Source organism: Mustela putorius, unplaced genomic scaffold (genome assembly GCF_011764305.1).
Source record: "Mustela putorius furo isolate JIRA1106 unplaced genomic scaffold, ASM1176430v1.1 tig00003834_pilon_pilon_pilon, whole genome shotgun sequence".
Classification (NCBI taxonomy): domain Eukaryota; kingdom Metazoa; phylum Chordata; class Mammalia; order Carnivora; family Mustelidae; genus Mustela; species Mustela putorius.
Genome location: NW_025421987.1, coordinates 122741640 through 122756910, shown reverse-complemented (window position 1 = coordinate 122756910; position 15271 = coordinate 122741640). Strand labels below are relative to the sequence as shown.

Sequence of the window (15271 nt, the reverse complement as noted above, 5' to 3'; positions counted from 1 at the left end):
ATACTGAATTTCCCTATTATTATTTTACTATTATTTATCTCTTCCTTCTGATTTGCTAATGTTTGTTCTATATATTTAGATGCTCCAATATTGGGTGCATTTTTTTTTTTTTTTTTTTGAGAGAGAGAGCATGTGTGTTGGGGGAAGAGGGCAGAGGTGAGAAGTACCACAACTCAGAGTGCTTCACAGAGGTACTCTTAAGCTATATAGTTAGCTTTACCATACTGCAATATTTTTGAGTTATAACTAACTAGTTCAACAGGTTTACAGATTATGTTATCTAGATTAAATTATTCCCCAGAAAACTTGTATTTCTACAAGGAAACAGCATATTGAAGAGAACACTAATAATGTAAATAATGTGTAAGAGATAGAAAGGAAGTGAAAAATGATTGCTATCTATCACTGAACTGCCTAGGATTTTGTCCATCTTGCAACTATTGGTCTGCTATAATGGAGAAAGTACTCTAAGTTTATGGTACTATTTCAATAGAAAGCTTAGGAAAATCCATTTTGATAGGCTATTATAAAATGTTAAGGGGATTAAAAGATTACTTTTAAATGGTAGATAAAGTTTTCAGATTTTCTTAGAAAGTTGGGTCTCACAGTGGATAATATTGAGAAGATAAATTAACACTAAGGAAATGTCATTATTACTTAAATGACAGTGATACTCATTTTCAATTGCATCTAACTTAAACCTCTGGTATTTTAGATTTGACACAGTTTATCCAGGCTAATAGAATTTATAATACAGATTACAAAACACTTATTCTTTTCAAACCAGATTCTCATGATCTCTATCACCTCCTCTCCAACACTTTGCTGGTTTTCAAAATTAGTAGCATGGGGGCACCTGGGTAACTCCATGGGTTAAGCCTCTGTCTTCGGCTCAGATCATGATCTCAGGGTCCTGGGATCGAGTCCTCCATCAGGCACTCTGCTTGGCAGGAGGCTGCTTCCTCCTCCTCTCTCTCTGCCTGCCTCTCTGCCTACTTGTGATCTCTGTCAAATAAATAAATAAAATCTTTAAAAAAAATTAGTAGCACATACAGAAGATGCAAATGAAGCAGGAAAAGACAATGTGGTCTAGATCTAGTCTTTTTCTTTTTTAATGATTTTATTTATTTATTTGGGGGAGAGGGAATGTGCACACATGTGTGCGCGTGCACACACAGAGTTGCAGAAGAGGGGCAGAGGGAGAAGCAGGCTCCCCATTGAGCAAGACCCTGGGATCATGGTCCCTGGGATCATGACCTGAATCGGAGATAGATGCTTAACTGACTGACTCACTGAAACACCCCTGGAAACTTCTAGAGTCTTTAAATGGGTCCCCATAAAATTATGCCTAAGTACTTCACACTACAGATTATAAAGATATTGCTAAATGCAAAGTTATGCAAAGCATTAATACTTGCTTTACATGATTTCTTTTTAATTTTTGATTCCATGACTTAGCTAACGTTGAACCATAGAAATCAGAAGAAAATTTAAAAAATAAATTGGAGGAGCACCTAGGTGGCTCAGTCATTAAGCATCTGCCTTTTGTTCAGGTCATGACCCCAGGGTCCTGGGATCAAGTCCTGCATCAGGCTCTCTGCTCTGTGGGAAGCCTTCTTCTCCCTCTCTCACTCCCTCTGCTGTGTTCTCTCTCTCGCTGTGTCTCTCTCTGTCAAATAAATAAATAAAATCTTTAAAAAATAAATAAATAAATTTGAAAACAAAAATCATAGAACAGCTATCCAAAATAATACAGCCTTAAGTTCAGGCTGTTTATTATTTATTCTTTCATTCAAGGTAATAGTTATGAATGGTCACAGACACTCAATTTTCTGTCCAATAGCTCTACTACTTTTTATTAAACAAATGACTTAACCACTCTAAAATCTTTGGTCCCTTATCTAGGGATGTTAAGAATACTATTAGCCTATTTTGAGCTCTTGGTGCAGTGTATTACATACTTGATAATAAATATTTGTTAAATAAATGATTGACTTTGAACATTAATTCAAACATGTAGTGAGTTTCTACTAGATGTCAGTCACGGATATCAGGACTATGAACAAAAGATGAATAAGAAACAATCTCTCCTTTTGAGTTCAGACAGAGAAACAGATAAAATTAAGTTCCATAAAATACTAGACGAATGTAACAAAGGATGATACAGATAGGGGTTAGGTCCCAAAGGCTATAGATGGCCTTGCCCCATGGCTTTGGGCAGCCCCTAACCCTGTGAATTTGCTTGAAGCAGCCCACACCTAGCTCTTAAAGGTTAAAGTAACAATCTGTGGTTCTCCTAGACTGGAATTGCCCATGGGTGGCTCCTAGTCATGAGGGCAGCCTCCCACAGCTCCACTGAGGAGTGCTATAGTGGTTGCTCTTTCTCTGGGGTGACTCTACCTCTGCAGGGATTTTCTGCCTGGGTCACACACCAGGCAGAAATAGCCATGATCTCATGGCTTGTGCACTCTGTGTCCTGGCAGAGATGATGCATGAACAGTACCACTTGGATGCAGCAAAATCCGTTGCCTGTACCGTCTGGTGGGGTGACTACTGCAGCCTGTGCCATAAGAACTCACTGGAACCAAATCTGGGGCAATCAAGGAGCTTGCCCCAAATGCAGGGAGTGAAAGTCCTTGAAGTAAGGCTAAGCAGTAGGTATTTGGGGTGCTATAACAAAGGTACCATAGACTAGGTGACTTAGAGGTAACACAAATTTGTTTCTCACAGTTCTAATAGCTGAGAAGTCCAAGATCAAGGCTCCAGCAGATTCACTGTCTAATGAAAGCCCTTTCCTTGTTCACAGATGGCTGCTTTTTTGCAGTTAGCTCTCATGGTATAAGGTGCAAGGCATCTCTTGGGGTCTTTTTTTAGAAGGGAATTAATTCCATTAATGAGCATTTCTATCCCCACAATTTACCTCCCAAAGGCTCCATCTCCCAACACCATCACATTTTGGGGATACACATTCAGTATATAGCAACCGTCAAGTGTATGTTGGTTTTGGAAGTGGAAGGTTCCCAATGATAAGGAAGGGAGGATAGTGGCAGATGAATCTAAGATTTCTGGTAAGGGCAAATGAACAGTGGAGTTAATAATTGAATAGGTTTAATAATCAAATGCACAAATACAAGTTTGAGTTTTGGGGAATAGGAATAATACATTCTTTTTGATCTTAAGATGCCTATAGTTCTACTAGATAGGTAATTTGAAGTATGGGTCTGTTTCTCTAGAGAAAAGTTCTAGAGTCACACAACAGGAAGTCAGAGTATCAACTACTCGCCAGAAATCCTAGGCATCTACTTATTTTTAAATGCCTGACCATCTGGCTTTTACCAAACACTTCTTTTAAAGGAGACCAGAGACTTTCTAATCACATAGTTGAAAGGATTTTTCTCTAACTTTGATTTTTCACTAGTTCTTCTTTCTCCTCCTAGTTCCTAAATGTAGGCTTTTCTCAAAGTCTGTCTTTAAACTTCTCCTTCTATTCTCTTCCTTTTGGTGTTCACTCAAATAGCTTTGACACTCTCTCCTATGCAAATAGCTAACAATTCTCCATCTCAAGTCTCACCTTCATACCTATATTCCAACTAATTCTGACAGTGTCACCTGGATCCTCCTCAGGTACCCTGAATCTGGGCCAAATCGAGTTTTCATTTCCTTCAAAAGTCTCTCTTCACCATTTTTGCTACTTAGGCTTGAATTTCACCCAGAACCAACTTTGAAACTGCCTACTTTCTCATCCTCTCTCTTTGAATACTTGTCATTTTGTTATAACTTTAAAATTTTAAAGGGTCTCTGTGTATGATCCCACCTATAAACCCAGCTCAGTTCAGTAACTCACTCAGACTCCTCTAAGGAGCCTATGAACCAGCTGGTCTATTTCTCTCACCTCACATTTATTCTTTTAACTCACTAATGATAGGTTAATTTTAGAAACTCTTAATAACTGGTCCTCTTGCTAAAACACACACACACACACACACACACACACACACACACAGAGTTTTCCATTGCTAATATAAGGTCTCCACTTTATATCTGAAATCTCCACAGTATAACTTTGTATTGTAGTGGTTAAGAGTATGGGTTTTATTACCTGTCAGACCTCGATTAAGATCTAAGAACATCAACTTAATAGTTGTAAAACCTTGGAAAATCATTTAATATCTTTAGAAAAGTGGGAATAATAATACTAGCACCTGCTGCATAGCAGGTTCTTAAAGTTGAATAAAATAAAGTCTGTAGGGTATGTAGCAAGAAGCAGAGCACACTGTAGGTGCTCATTAAATGTCTGCTAGCTAGTATTACTTTCTTCTATTACTCTTTCAAACTGCATCAACTTACATTATTAAATAACTATCATTTTCCAAAAATACAAAATGTGTCTGTCTCTATACCTTTGCTCATGTTATCCTCCTTACTCCACCTTAACCTGTAAATTGCTGACTTTCAAGCTCTACTTCAAATGCCATCTTCTTCAAGAAGTCTTTCTGGATATCCCCAAATAGCTGCAATTTCTTCCTTCTACATTTTCCTTAACTTCTCATAGTTAGTATTCTGGTTCATATTATAGTGTTAATCCATACTTTCCATCATTAAATTGTGAGCTGAGGACAGACACATTATTTTTGTATCTCCAACAGTGAAGGCGTTGATGATGGAAACATTGTTTTCTGATCCACAAATGCCTAAATAATTAAAATGCAGGAATTTTTCCTATCATTTCTCTAATTTTTCTCAGTGTCATCTATATTGCTGTGGAACATCTAGAACTAGCCAATGGATGGGAAAAAGATTAGTGAGCAATTTTTAATTTGTAACAATACATTAAACATACTACTGGCTAAACTAAATTTATTAAAGAGGCCACCAAGGTCTGCAGAACCCAACTAAACAGTTCTAAACAATTTTATGCAGTATAATTACTATTATAGGTATTTGTAGCATTAAAGTAAAATTTATAAGCTCAAAAAAATAAGAAAATAAAAAAAGTCCATGTGGATTTTACATAAATTCTCCACAGATTTATGTAATCCATGAACATTATTTTAGAATGTTGCTAGTAGAGTTTGAAAAAATTAAGAAATAAGATTTACTGTTCTTGAATTGAAATATTACATAGTTCCATGTAAAGGAACTTACATGGAACTTACTTAAAGGCCAGAACAAAGGCCTTTAAGATGGACTATAGCCAATATGAATCCTTGTGAAGCATCCATTTTTATTACAATGTATATGTATTTTGTGACTGATGAAGCCCAGATGGCAAAATTACAACATATCCAAGGAGTTTGGAACAATATGAGAATTTAATGAGACAGTGTGAAAAATACATACAGAATAGGAATGAAGATAAATGACTGCTTATAACAGAAATTGTTTTTATTGTTTGTATGTGAATGAGAAAAATAATGATTCTTCTTCCAAATGAAAAAAGTTGTCATTATTCTTTTGTTTTCCAAAACTGCTGTTACAGGAAGTGTTTCCATTTTTAACCATGGGCTACCCCAGATAATGCCACTCTTTTGGGTTGAAGAAAAGTAGTAGTATCGGTTTCAAGGTCTTTAGACTTCAGGCATTTTTGTATCATAATTTCAATTTTTAGCTTCCAAAGAGAATTTGAAGTAATAAGATAATTTTAATGTTATAGATGATAATTTCATAATATTCAAGAGGCAGTAGAAAAAGATCAGGATTTGGTATCAAAACTGTAGTTTCTAATCTTGGTTATGCAACTTTGTAACTCTGTAATCTCAAGAGGGGCTCAGTGTTCTTATATGTAATGTGGGAGAATAAGGCCAAACGATTTCTAAAAGTTGTACTGCGTTAGTGTTTCTTGATTTATCCATTCTGGCTGTTCTTTCTCAAAAATATTCTGCTCCCTCTACCAGATTATCAGCTTCTGTGCTTCGTTCTTTCTAACCATGTATCAAGAGTCCCAAATTTCATCAGCCACCCTTTCATCACATCTGTGTTATTAAGTCTCGTCAGCTCTGAAGACCTGCTAAACCTTACTTGCTTTGGAGGTGCTGGTTTTCACGGTCTATTCTGTCTTCAGTTCATACATAATATCCCTTAACCTGGCAATCCGATTAGACTAAAAGCTACATTTATTGTCAATCATTAACACCGCACTCTTCATTACCTTTGATCCCCATCCAGGGTCTTCAGTCTGATGCATTGTATCATCTCTCATGAAAGATGCTTTTATCACTATCATCCAGACAATTAAATGTAGCAGGTATGAATTCCCTTTGGCAAATGTTGATCCAGTTTGTCACTGTCCTTCCCACATAATCAGCTTGATAAGATATTAGCTCTGAAGTCACAAAGTCTAAGAGGAATACAGAGTCTACCAATTACTGGTTCTATAACTTTGGGAAATTAACCTCTCATAATTTTATCTCCAAAATTATTACATCATAGAGAGGTTGGAAAGATAATTAAAAAAAATGTTAAGTGAATGTAATAGATAACAGTAATAGATAAAAATGCTTTTGTACAAGGAACAGTCAAGTTTAGAATACTCTGAGAGTTGGAATTTATTTTTTATTTTTTATTCTTAGGAAGATTCCATGAAGAAAAAGAAAAACCAAAATACAGAGGAGGATAGTGAGATCTATATTAAACGACAACAACAACAACATCAAAGAAATAGGGGCTCTACTGGAATGAATCTAAAGAAGCTGGTTATCAATTCAGCAAAGTTCAAAACCACAGAAATGTACAATTTTAAAATGGTAAGGAATTATTGAAAATTGCCATACTCTACCAACAAAAGTATAAACTGGTTGAAACTCTAGAGTGAAATTTTGCAATATGTAACAAGAGACTTTAAAATGGATCCATATAGTAATGGTATTGCATCAAAGTTAAGTTGCTGACTTTGATAACTACGTTATGATCATATAATAATAAAAATGATTGCTTGTTTTTGGAAATGCACACTTAAGTATTAAGCGACAGAGAAGGCTTATGTATTTTGTGACTGGTGAATTCCAGATGGTAAAATTACAACATATCCAAGGATTTCCAAGAGTAACTTACACGTTGAAAGACTGTATTCTCTGGTCTATGTGGTCAACCCCTCTGGCACCAGCAAGCTGCATCAGGAATGCAAGCTGCCATCCCCACCTCTACCTGTGAGCTGGGAGATGGGGGACAGTGGGTGGGTAATGTTAGTTTTACTTCTCAACTTGGATCAGATGTTTGGTCAAATACTATTCTCACTCCATCCAGAAGTTTTATCCCACCACGGCTCCTTTCATATATGGGGAAAGCTTAAGTCAACAGACAATTCATAACCTCAAATACATAGTTGAGGACTCAATCACAATAATCAAAGAGAAAAGCAAGTATGAAAGATAGAAAATAAGCCTAACAAAAGGAAGAACTCAGTACCTATAAAATATAAGCTTAATAAAGTGAGAAGGACAGCATTTTAAAATATTTAATAACTTTAGAAAGATATGGATGAATATTCATTTAAAAAAAAAACAACAGAATACCATGGAAATTTAAAATCTGACCACTAAAATTTTAAAAAATCAATCAATACACTGTCAAGATGGTTAATATACTGCAAGACTGAACTAAGGGTTTTTCAGAGAATGAAACCCAAACTTTGAAAAAATGATGTATAAGAGAAATTTAATAAACTAGGAAAGAAGCAAGAAAAAAAATAATACAGAAAAAAACCAAAGAACTAATAGAGTTGGTCAATACAGACTTTCATTAAAAAAATTACCATAGGGGCACCTGGGTGGCTCAGATGGTTAAGCCTCTGCCTTCCGCTCAGGTCATGATCCTGGAATGAAGCCCTGCATAGGGCTCTCTGCTCAGCAGGGGGCCTGCTTCCCTTTCTCTCTCTCTGCCTGCCTCTCTGCCTACTTGTGATCTCTGTCAAAACAAAAAACAAAAAACAAAAAAACAAAACAAACAAACAAAAAAAAAACCCATAGACTAGGTGACTTAAATTTTAAGAAACAGAAAGAAAGAGAGAGCAGTGGGAGAGGCAGACGGAGAGAGAATCTAGGCATGGAGCCTGACACAGGGCTCCATCTCAAGACCCTGAGATTATGGCCTATGCTGAAGTCAAGAGTCAGATATTTAACCAACTGTGCCACACAGGCACCTTTTATGTAACAATCATAAACAACAGAAAACAAATTTATTTCTCATCGTTTTGCAGGCTGTAAGTCTTTGGCTTGAAGATGGCTGGCTATCTTGTTCACTTTCTCCTGCAGCCTTTCCTCAGTACATGTGCAAAGAGAAGGAGAAAGAGCTTTTTTGGAGTCTCTTCTTACATGGATACTAATCTTAACAGATCAGGCTCTTACTATTAGGACCTCACCTAATCTTTATTACTTCCTAAGCAGCCCCATCCTCAAACACAGCCAAGTTGGGGCTTAGAGTTCCAACATATGAATTTGGGGGGTACACAAACTTAACTCAATAACAGTCAATAAAACAAAATCTGGTTCTTGAACAAGAGAAAATTCAGAAATAAATCATATTAGAAACATAACTAAAGAACCTTAAAAAAATGTACAAGCTCCTAGAGTATACCTTGAATATTTTTAATTCAAAAGGAAATTTAAAAAACCAGATAATGAGAGCTATGCTACTTTCATTTAGGAAAGTAGTTTTAAAAATCCTGGCTAAGGGGTGCCTGGGTGGCTCAGTGGGTTTAGCATCTGCTTTGGCTCAGGTCATGATCTCAGGGTCCTGGGATGGATCCCCAGGTCAGGCTCTCTGCTCAGCGGGGAGCCTCCCTCCCCCTCTTTCTGCCTGCCTCTCTGTGTACTTGTGATCTCTCTCTGTCAAATAAATAAATAAAATCTTTAAAAAGAAATCCTAGCTAAAGCAGATCAGATCTATAAAGTAAATCACATGTGTTAGAATATTAAGAAAAAAAATATCCTGGCCAAATAGGCAATGGGAAGTAAAAGTTATTTAGTTGTGAGAATGGTCCCTTGCAAGATGGCCTACCCAAAATGTGGCATCTTACAAAGCTCCACAGAAACTAGCTATAGCTCAGATCCTAAGGCAGTAAATACTGATCTGCTATAATGTTTGAACCCATTTGCCACCTCCAGTGGTACTCACGTTAGGGAAGGTGCTGGCATTAACACAATCAATCATGTATACTGATGTGGTCCACTGGCATGGCAATCCTGCTAACTTTCAGTTTTTTTTTTTTTTTAAGGATTTATTTATTTATTAGAGAGAGTGTGTGCACACAAGAGGAGGAACAGAGGGGAGGGGGAGAACGAATCTCAAGCAGAGTGCAGAGACCGGCTGAGTGCAGAGACCAACGTGGGGCTCGAACTCACCACCCTGAGATCACGACCTGAACTGAAATCAAGAGTTGGATGTTCAACCAACTGAGCCACCCAGGTGCCCCTAACTTGCAGCCATCTTCTATTTATAACCAGAAGTCTTAGATTTCAGCTACATTAGGATTTTTTATCAATCTTGAATGCCATGCTGTCAGGACAGTGCTGAAATCAAAGTTCTGCCACATCATACTACTACTGTATTCTGGTTCCTGATCATGCCAGGGGAGGAGCTGATGTTCTCTAATTACTCATTAAAAGTTCATATTCCAGTGGTCAAGTTCCCACTAGTAGAATCTGTCACATGGCCTAAAGAGATTGCTATGCTCTGCTTTAGAGTGGAATGAGGCAATGGTGACCCACCACTGAGGTTCTGACCCCTACTCCTCTATGCTTTCCCTAGTAAATACTGCTCCAGCAGGTCTGATATGTGTGTTGCTTGGAGACCTGCACTGTTAATGATGACATGTCACATTACAGATTACACAAGATAAACTATATAATCATCATCATATTTGCTGTCCCAAAGTATGTGAGAAATTCAACATTCATTAATAATTTTTCAAAAAAAAATGAAGGTCCATCTCAATCTAGTACCATTTATAAAAATAAATTCCAGACTGACTAAACACTAATGTAAAAAATGATAAAATTACAAAATAGCATATAAAATATTGAAGTCTAAATGTGTTTGTATATATGACACGGAAGTCATTAAAAGATTGATAAACTTGAACACATTGAGATTAAATCTTCTGTGGAATTAAAATTCAAAAAAATTAAACCATAAAATAAATTGAAAGGTAAGAAAGAGACAGAGATGAAATATTTCCAATATATAGACATATGGGCTAATATTTAGAAAGTATATTGTATGGAGTGAATGTCCTCAGGAGAAGAGCTTTAGAAAAGCAGAGAAGCTTCAAGATTGCTTTTCTGTTTATACTGTTTTCTAAATTTTTTAAAAGACTAAAATTTTTTAAAACAATTTTCCTTTTAAAGATTATTTATTTATTTGATAGACAGAGATCACAAGTAGGCAGAGAGGCAGGCAGAGAGAGCGAGGAGGAAGCAGGCTCCTTGCTGAGCAGAGAGCCCAATGCGGAGCTCGATCCCAGGATCCTGGGATCATGACCTGAGCCGAAGGGAAAGGCTTTAACCCACTGAGCCACCTAGGTGCCCCTGGAGACTAAATTTAATATGCTAGTATAAGCCTGATTATCACTACTCAACAATATAAAAAGTATAAAACAGACTCGTGATTTTGAATATATTAATACAAAATGTAGGACAACTCCATGAACCAAGAGAGTTAAAAGGAGAAAAAGAAGACTGGTTGATCTAGTAACAAATACAGAAGTAGAGATAATCTATACTCTAGTAGGTCCTATATCACCAATATCAGCCAAAATGCACAAAATAAAATTCAAATATGACTCGGGAGAGACATGATAATGGCTAAGACCTTATAATGTATCTCAAAGGCTACTGGAGAACTCATCCAACTCACTATGTAGTTTGTGTATAGGGTGGCATATGTGTAGGTTCTTCTGAAGGAAAGAAGTACAGAATTTTAATTTTAGATTAATAATTATAAAATTACAGGGTATCCATAAAAGTGGCTCACTGCTGCTATTATATGTACTCTCCAATTTTTTTTTTTTTTTTTTTTTTTTTTTTTTAAGATTTTATTTATTTATTTGACAGAGAGAAATCACAGTAGACAGAGAGGCAGGCAGAGAGAGAGGAAGCAGGCTCCTGGGATCGAGTCCCGCATCGGGCTCTCTGCTCAGCAGGGAGCCTGCTTCCTCTCTCTCTGCCTGTACTCTCCAATTTTTAAAACTTCTTAAAGATAACACTTTTTTAAAAAGTCTCTTTTACTTTAAAATAGTATCTTTTAGGGGTACCTGGGTGGCTAAGTGGGTTAAGCCTTTGCCTTCAGCTCAGGTTGTGATCTCAGGGTACTGGGATGGAGCCCTGCAGCCGGTTCTCTGCTCAGCAGGGAGCCTGCTTTCCCCTCTCTCTCTCTGCCTGCTTCTCTGCCTAATTGTGATCTCAATCTCTCAAATAAATAAATAAATAAATCTTTAAAGAATCACATTTTTATAAGGTAGGCAAAATGTTATTCCCTCACTATAAAAAGTGTTAACCTGTGGGGTTTCTCCCCTGAACTTTTAGGAAAGCAGCAATGAGAGAGCACTTTGGCTTAGGCTTACATAAGAAAGGCTTTTAATGGAGATTTTAGAATTGAAGAGCTTCAGATTCAGGATTCATGAATCATGTAATATCTCAATGTACAGAAATCCTGACTAAAATAAGCCACCCAAAAAACCAACCCACTCAGCATTAATATGTACTTATTTTCTTCCAGAATTTTTCTTTAATACAAAATAAAACAAAAAATTCTAATAGGTTAAAACAAGTCAAATGCCCACTCTAAAAAGGTAAATACTTCACAAAGATCAACTGAATCTACAACTAAAACTTAATCGTGCAGGTTTTTAGTCAAATCACTGGTCACATAATACAAACAAAAGTCAACATGGTAAGCATTCTAAGAAATGAAACCCAAGCAGCATCAGCCTTTGTTTTTTTGCCATTTTGAAGACTTATACATTTTCATTTTCAGAGTAACATATTACATATTACTATATATATATATATATATATATATATATACTATATAACAATATATAGTAATGTTTTGGTACTATTCATAGAGGATCTCTAAATTAGAAGATGCCAGTTTTCCCAAAGACAACTTTGGTTATGCTTTAGAAGTCTTAGATAAATGAAACACCTTATCAAATATTAACATAGAGGGAAGAGACACAAGATACAACATAGACAGTCAAGTTACTTCTTTGTATGTTTAGGAATTACTTTCTCCTTCAAGATATTTACACTAGGAAAGTGTAGTGTGTCCTGATTAATATTTCAGTAGTAAAGATTTGAGTGATCTGAACCTTGGTAAAACCTTAATTCGAAACTCTTAACAAATACTTCCAGTGTCAAGACTACTTTTATTTATATTTATATATACTTTTAAAATATTTTTATATATTATATTACATATTATTATTATATATATTATATATACTTTATATATATTTAAATATACTTTTATTATTTTATATATATATTTCCAATGCCAAGATGTATTATTACAAAATTTATTGTTATGAGGGAAAACAAGTATAGCCAGTCATATTTGAAAAATGTCTCAACCACTGCTTCTCAATATAGAAGGACAGAATTACATATGGGCTATCACACAATTAATCATATCTCTCTTCCCTGAAATTCCCTTAATTTCATTCATTAGAAGGAGATATAAAGACTTTATAGTGGCATGTAGCTTTCCAATGAAACACTTGCTATCTCAAATATTATGCACGTTTTTCTTTCAGTAAGCTAGTACTGGCTTCAGAGTTTGTAAAAATGGAGAAAAAAAGACCAATTCAAAACCATTCTAGAAAATGTCTTTAACTATAAGTATCCAAGTCAAAAGCTGGAAACCCACTGTTAAGGGCTGAACTATATCTGCCCCCCCCCAAATTTATATGTTAAAGTCCTAAATCACGGTGCCTCAGAATGTAACTGTACTTACAGATAGGGTCTTTAAAAAGGCCATTAATTTGAAATGAAGTCATTAGCGTAGGTCCTAATCCAACATGACTGATGCCCTTATCAAAAGAGGAATTTTGACAGACACCTACAGAGGGAAGACAATATGAAAACATAGAGAGAAGGTGACTATATACAAGCCAAAAAGAGAGGCCTGGAACAGGTCTTTACCTCAAGGATCTCCAAAGGAATCAACCCTCCTGACACCTTGATTTCAAACTTCTGGCCTCTAGAACTATGAGAAAACAAATTTCTGTTTTTTTAAGCCACTCACTCTGTTGTACTTTATTACGGCAGCCTTAGCAAACTAATACAGCCTTACTAAAAACTAGGGTTTTTGTTCCCCATCTAAATAACCCTTAGTCACCACTCCTCAGTGGAAATAGAGGCTCTGATACCCTGCTTCTCCAGCTTCTCAGAAACTGCTTTCTTACAGCTGCAGCAAGACTTCCATAGATGGGTGTCAAGGACTTCCTCAAAGTGCTTTTTATATTAAACACACAACCTACTTTCTGCCTTTTCTAACACATGAGATTACAAAAAAATAGAGGTGTGTTGTTAGAACCAGAAGCCATCTTTGTATCAAAGCCATTATCTGACTGATGATGCAACAGGGAGACTCAGCTGGAGAAGTACTTGAGGTGGTACAGTGGGTAAAGAAAATTTTAGTTTACATCATATTATGAAGGACTTCCTCTCTGTCACTGTCTTAAGAAACTTCATAAAAACTTAATTTTCAATATTTATTTATATTTATTTTTAAGCAGGTCTCCATGTCAACACAGGCTTGAACTCATGACCATGAGATCAAGACCTGAGCTGAGATCAAGAGTCAGACACTTAACCAACTGATTCCACCCAGGCTCCCATTCAATGCTCTCAAAAATAATATTTATATATATTTTTAGTGTGACACTGAGGGGGCCTTATTAGGACAGGAAGAAGAAAGTCTGAGATTTGAGATATATTTGAAGGACTACCAAATGGGAGTTTGGGGTAATGGTAAAATATTCAACTCTACCTCGTATTAAATCATTACTCTAAAACAAACCACAAATTAACCTTCACCATAACCTCTCAGGGGGTTGGGTACCAACCTTTCACAAGTTAGGAATTACTTTAAGGCAAAAAGAACGTGAATTCTAGTTGGGAATTCAGGGCTCAAGATTAGATATTTACAGATAGAAACCAGATTTAGGCACCAGTTCATGATTTCACTAAATAGACACGTTCTCTCCATTAACAGAGAAGTTAACAGGCTAAAAATTCATTCTAATCCAGCCTTCAGAGATACCTAACCATTAGAAACGGTGTCTTTCCTCATCCAAAACAAGAGGTCTGTGGTGGAAATAGTTAGACTGCTTCAGCGTTCATCTCTCTCTCTCTCTCTCTCTCTTTTTTTCCCCCCTAAGATTTTATCTATCTATTTGACAGAGATCACAAGTAGGCAGAGAGGCAGGCAGAGAGAGAGGAGGAAGCAGGCTCCCTGCTGAGCAGAGAACCAATTCGGGGCTCGATCCCAGGACCCTGAGATCATGACCTGAGCCGAAGGCAGAGGCTTAACCCACGGAGCCACCCAGGCGCCCCCATCTCTCTTTTTATTGGTTATGACTGAAACCATTGAAGGTTGGAATACTATGCTATTGTCATTCAACAGACTACGGAACCACTGGTAGAGGGTGTTTACTACTATAAATTGGAAACATTAAGAAGGGACACTGCCATGAATGGGGGAAAAGGCTTTTGAATTATCACTGAAATAAACCAAATGCTCTAACAGTGTTAGGCTCCAGAGTTTGAAAATACTAGAGATTAAGTGAGGATCTATAAAGTCTTGAATTTCGAGCTACAAAGAACTACTTCTGTGGTAGTATTCAATCTCTCTCTTCTTGCTGGGTTCTTAGGTCAAGTTAACATCCACATGACAAAGCAAAGGGAAAATAATCTACCTGTATAATCAGACTTTGAGATTCTTTTTTTCCTTTTTTTTTCTTTAAGAGAGGGAGTGTAGAGAGAGAGGGGTCGAGGGAAAGGGAAAGAGAGAATCTTTTTTACCCCCCCGAAGATTTATTTATTTTAGAGAGGGCAGGGTCCGGGAGGACCAGAGGGTGAGAGAGAATTTCAAGAAGACTCCCAGCTGAGCGCAGAGCCTGATGTGGAGCTCCATCTCAAAATCCTGAGATCATGACCAGAGCTAAAATCAAGAGTCGGATGCTTAACCCTACTGAGCCACCCAGGAGCCCCCAGACTGAGATTCTTGAAATGGGTCCTCCAGCAAGGTGTGGAAGAATAATTACAAATGA

The 15271-nt window shown here is 36.7% G+C and overlaps 1 protein-coding gene across 6 annotated transcripts in view; it reads right to left on the bottom strand.

Annotated features, from left to right (window-relative positions):
- Positions 1-15271, bottom strand: part of ZCWPW2 (zinc finger CW-type and PWWP domain containing 2) — a 131039-nt gene that overhangs the window by 98993 nt on the left and 16775 nt on the right. The window contains exons 3-4 of one of the 6 annotated variants that reach the window (XM_013057166.2): positions 12952-13056; positions 7051-7150 (exon numbers count right to left, since the gene is read on the bottom strand). The exons of 1 other annotated variant lie outside the window; for it this stretch is intronic. In XM_013057166.2, the coding sequence (XP_012912620.1) occupies positions 7051-7112 (62 nt within the window). In that variant the 5' untranslated portion in view covers positions 7113-7150; positions 12952-13056. Of the gene's footprint in view, positions 1-856; positions 899-6148; positions 6338-7050; positions 7151-12951; positions 13057-15271 lie in introns of those variants that run through there. 4 more of the 6 variants (XM_013057167.2, XM_045088998.1, XM_013057169.2 and 1 more) reach the window with 4 other exon arrangements.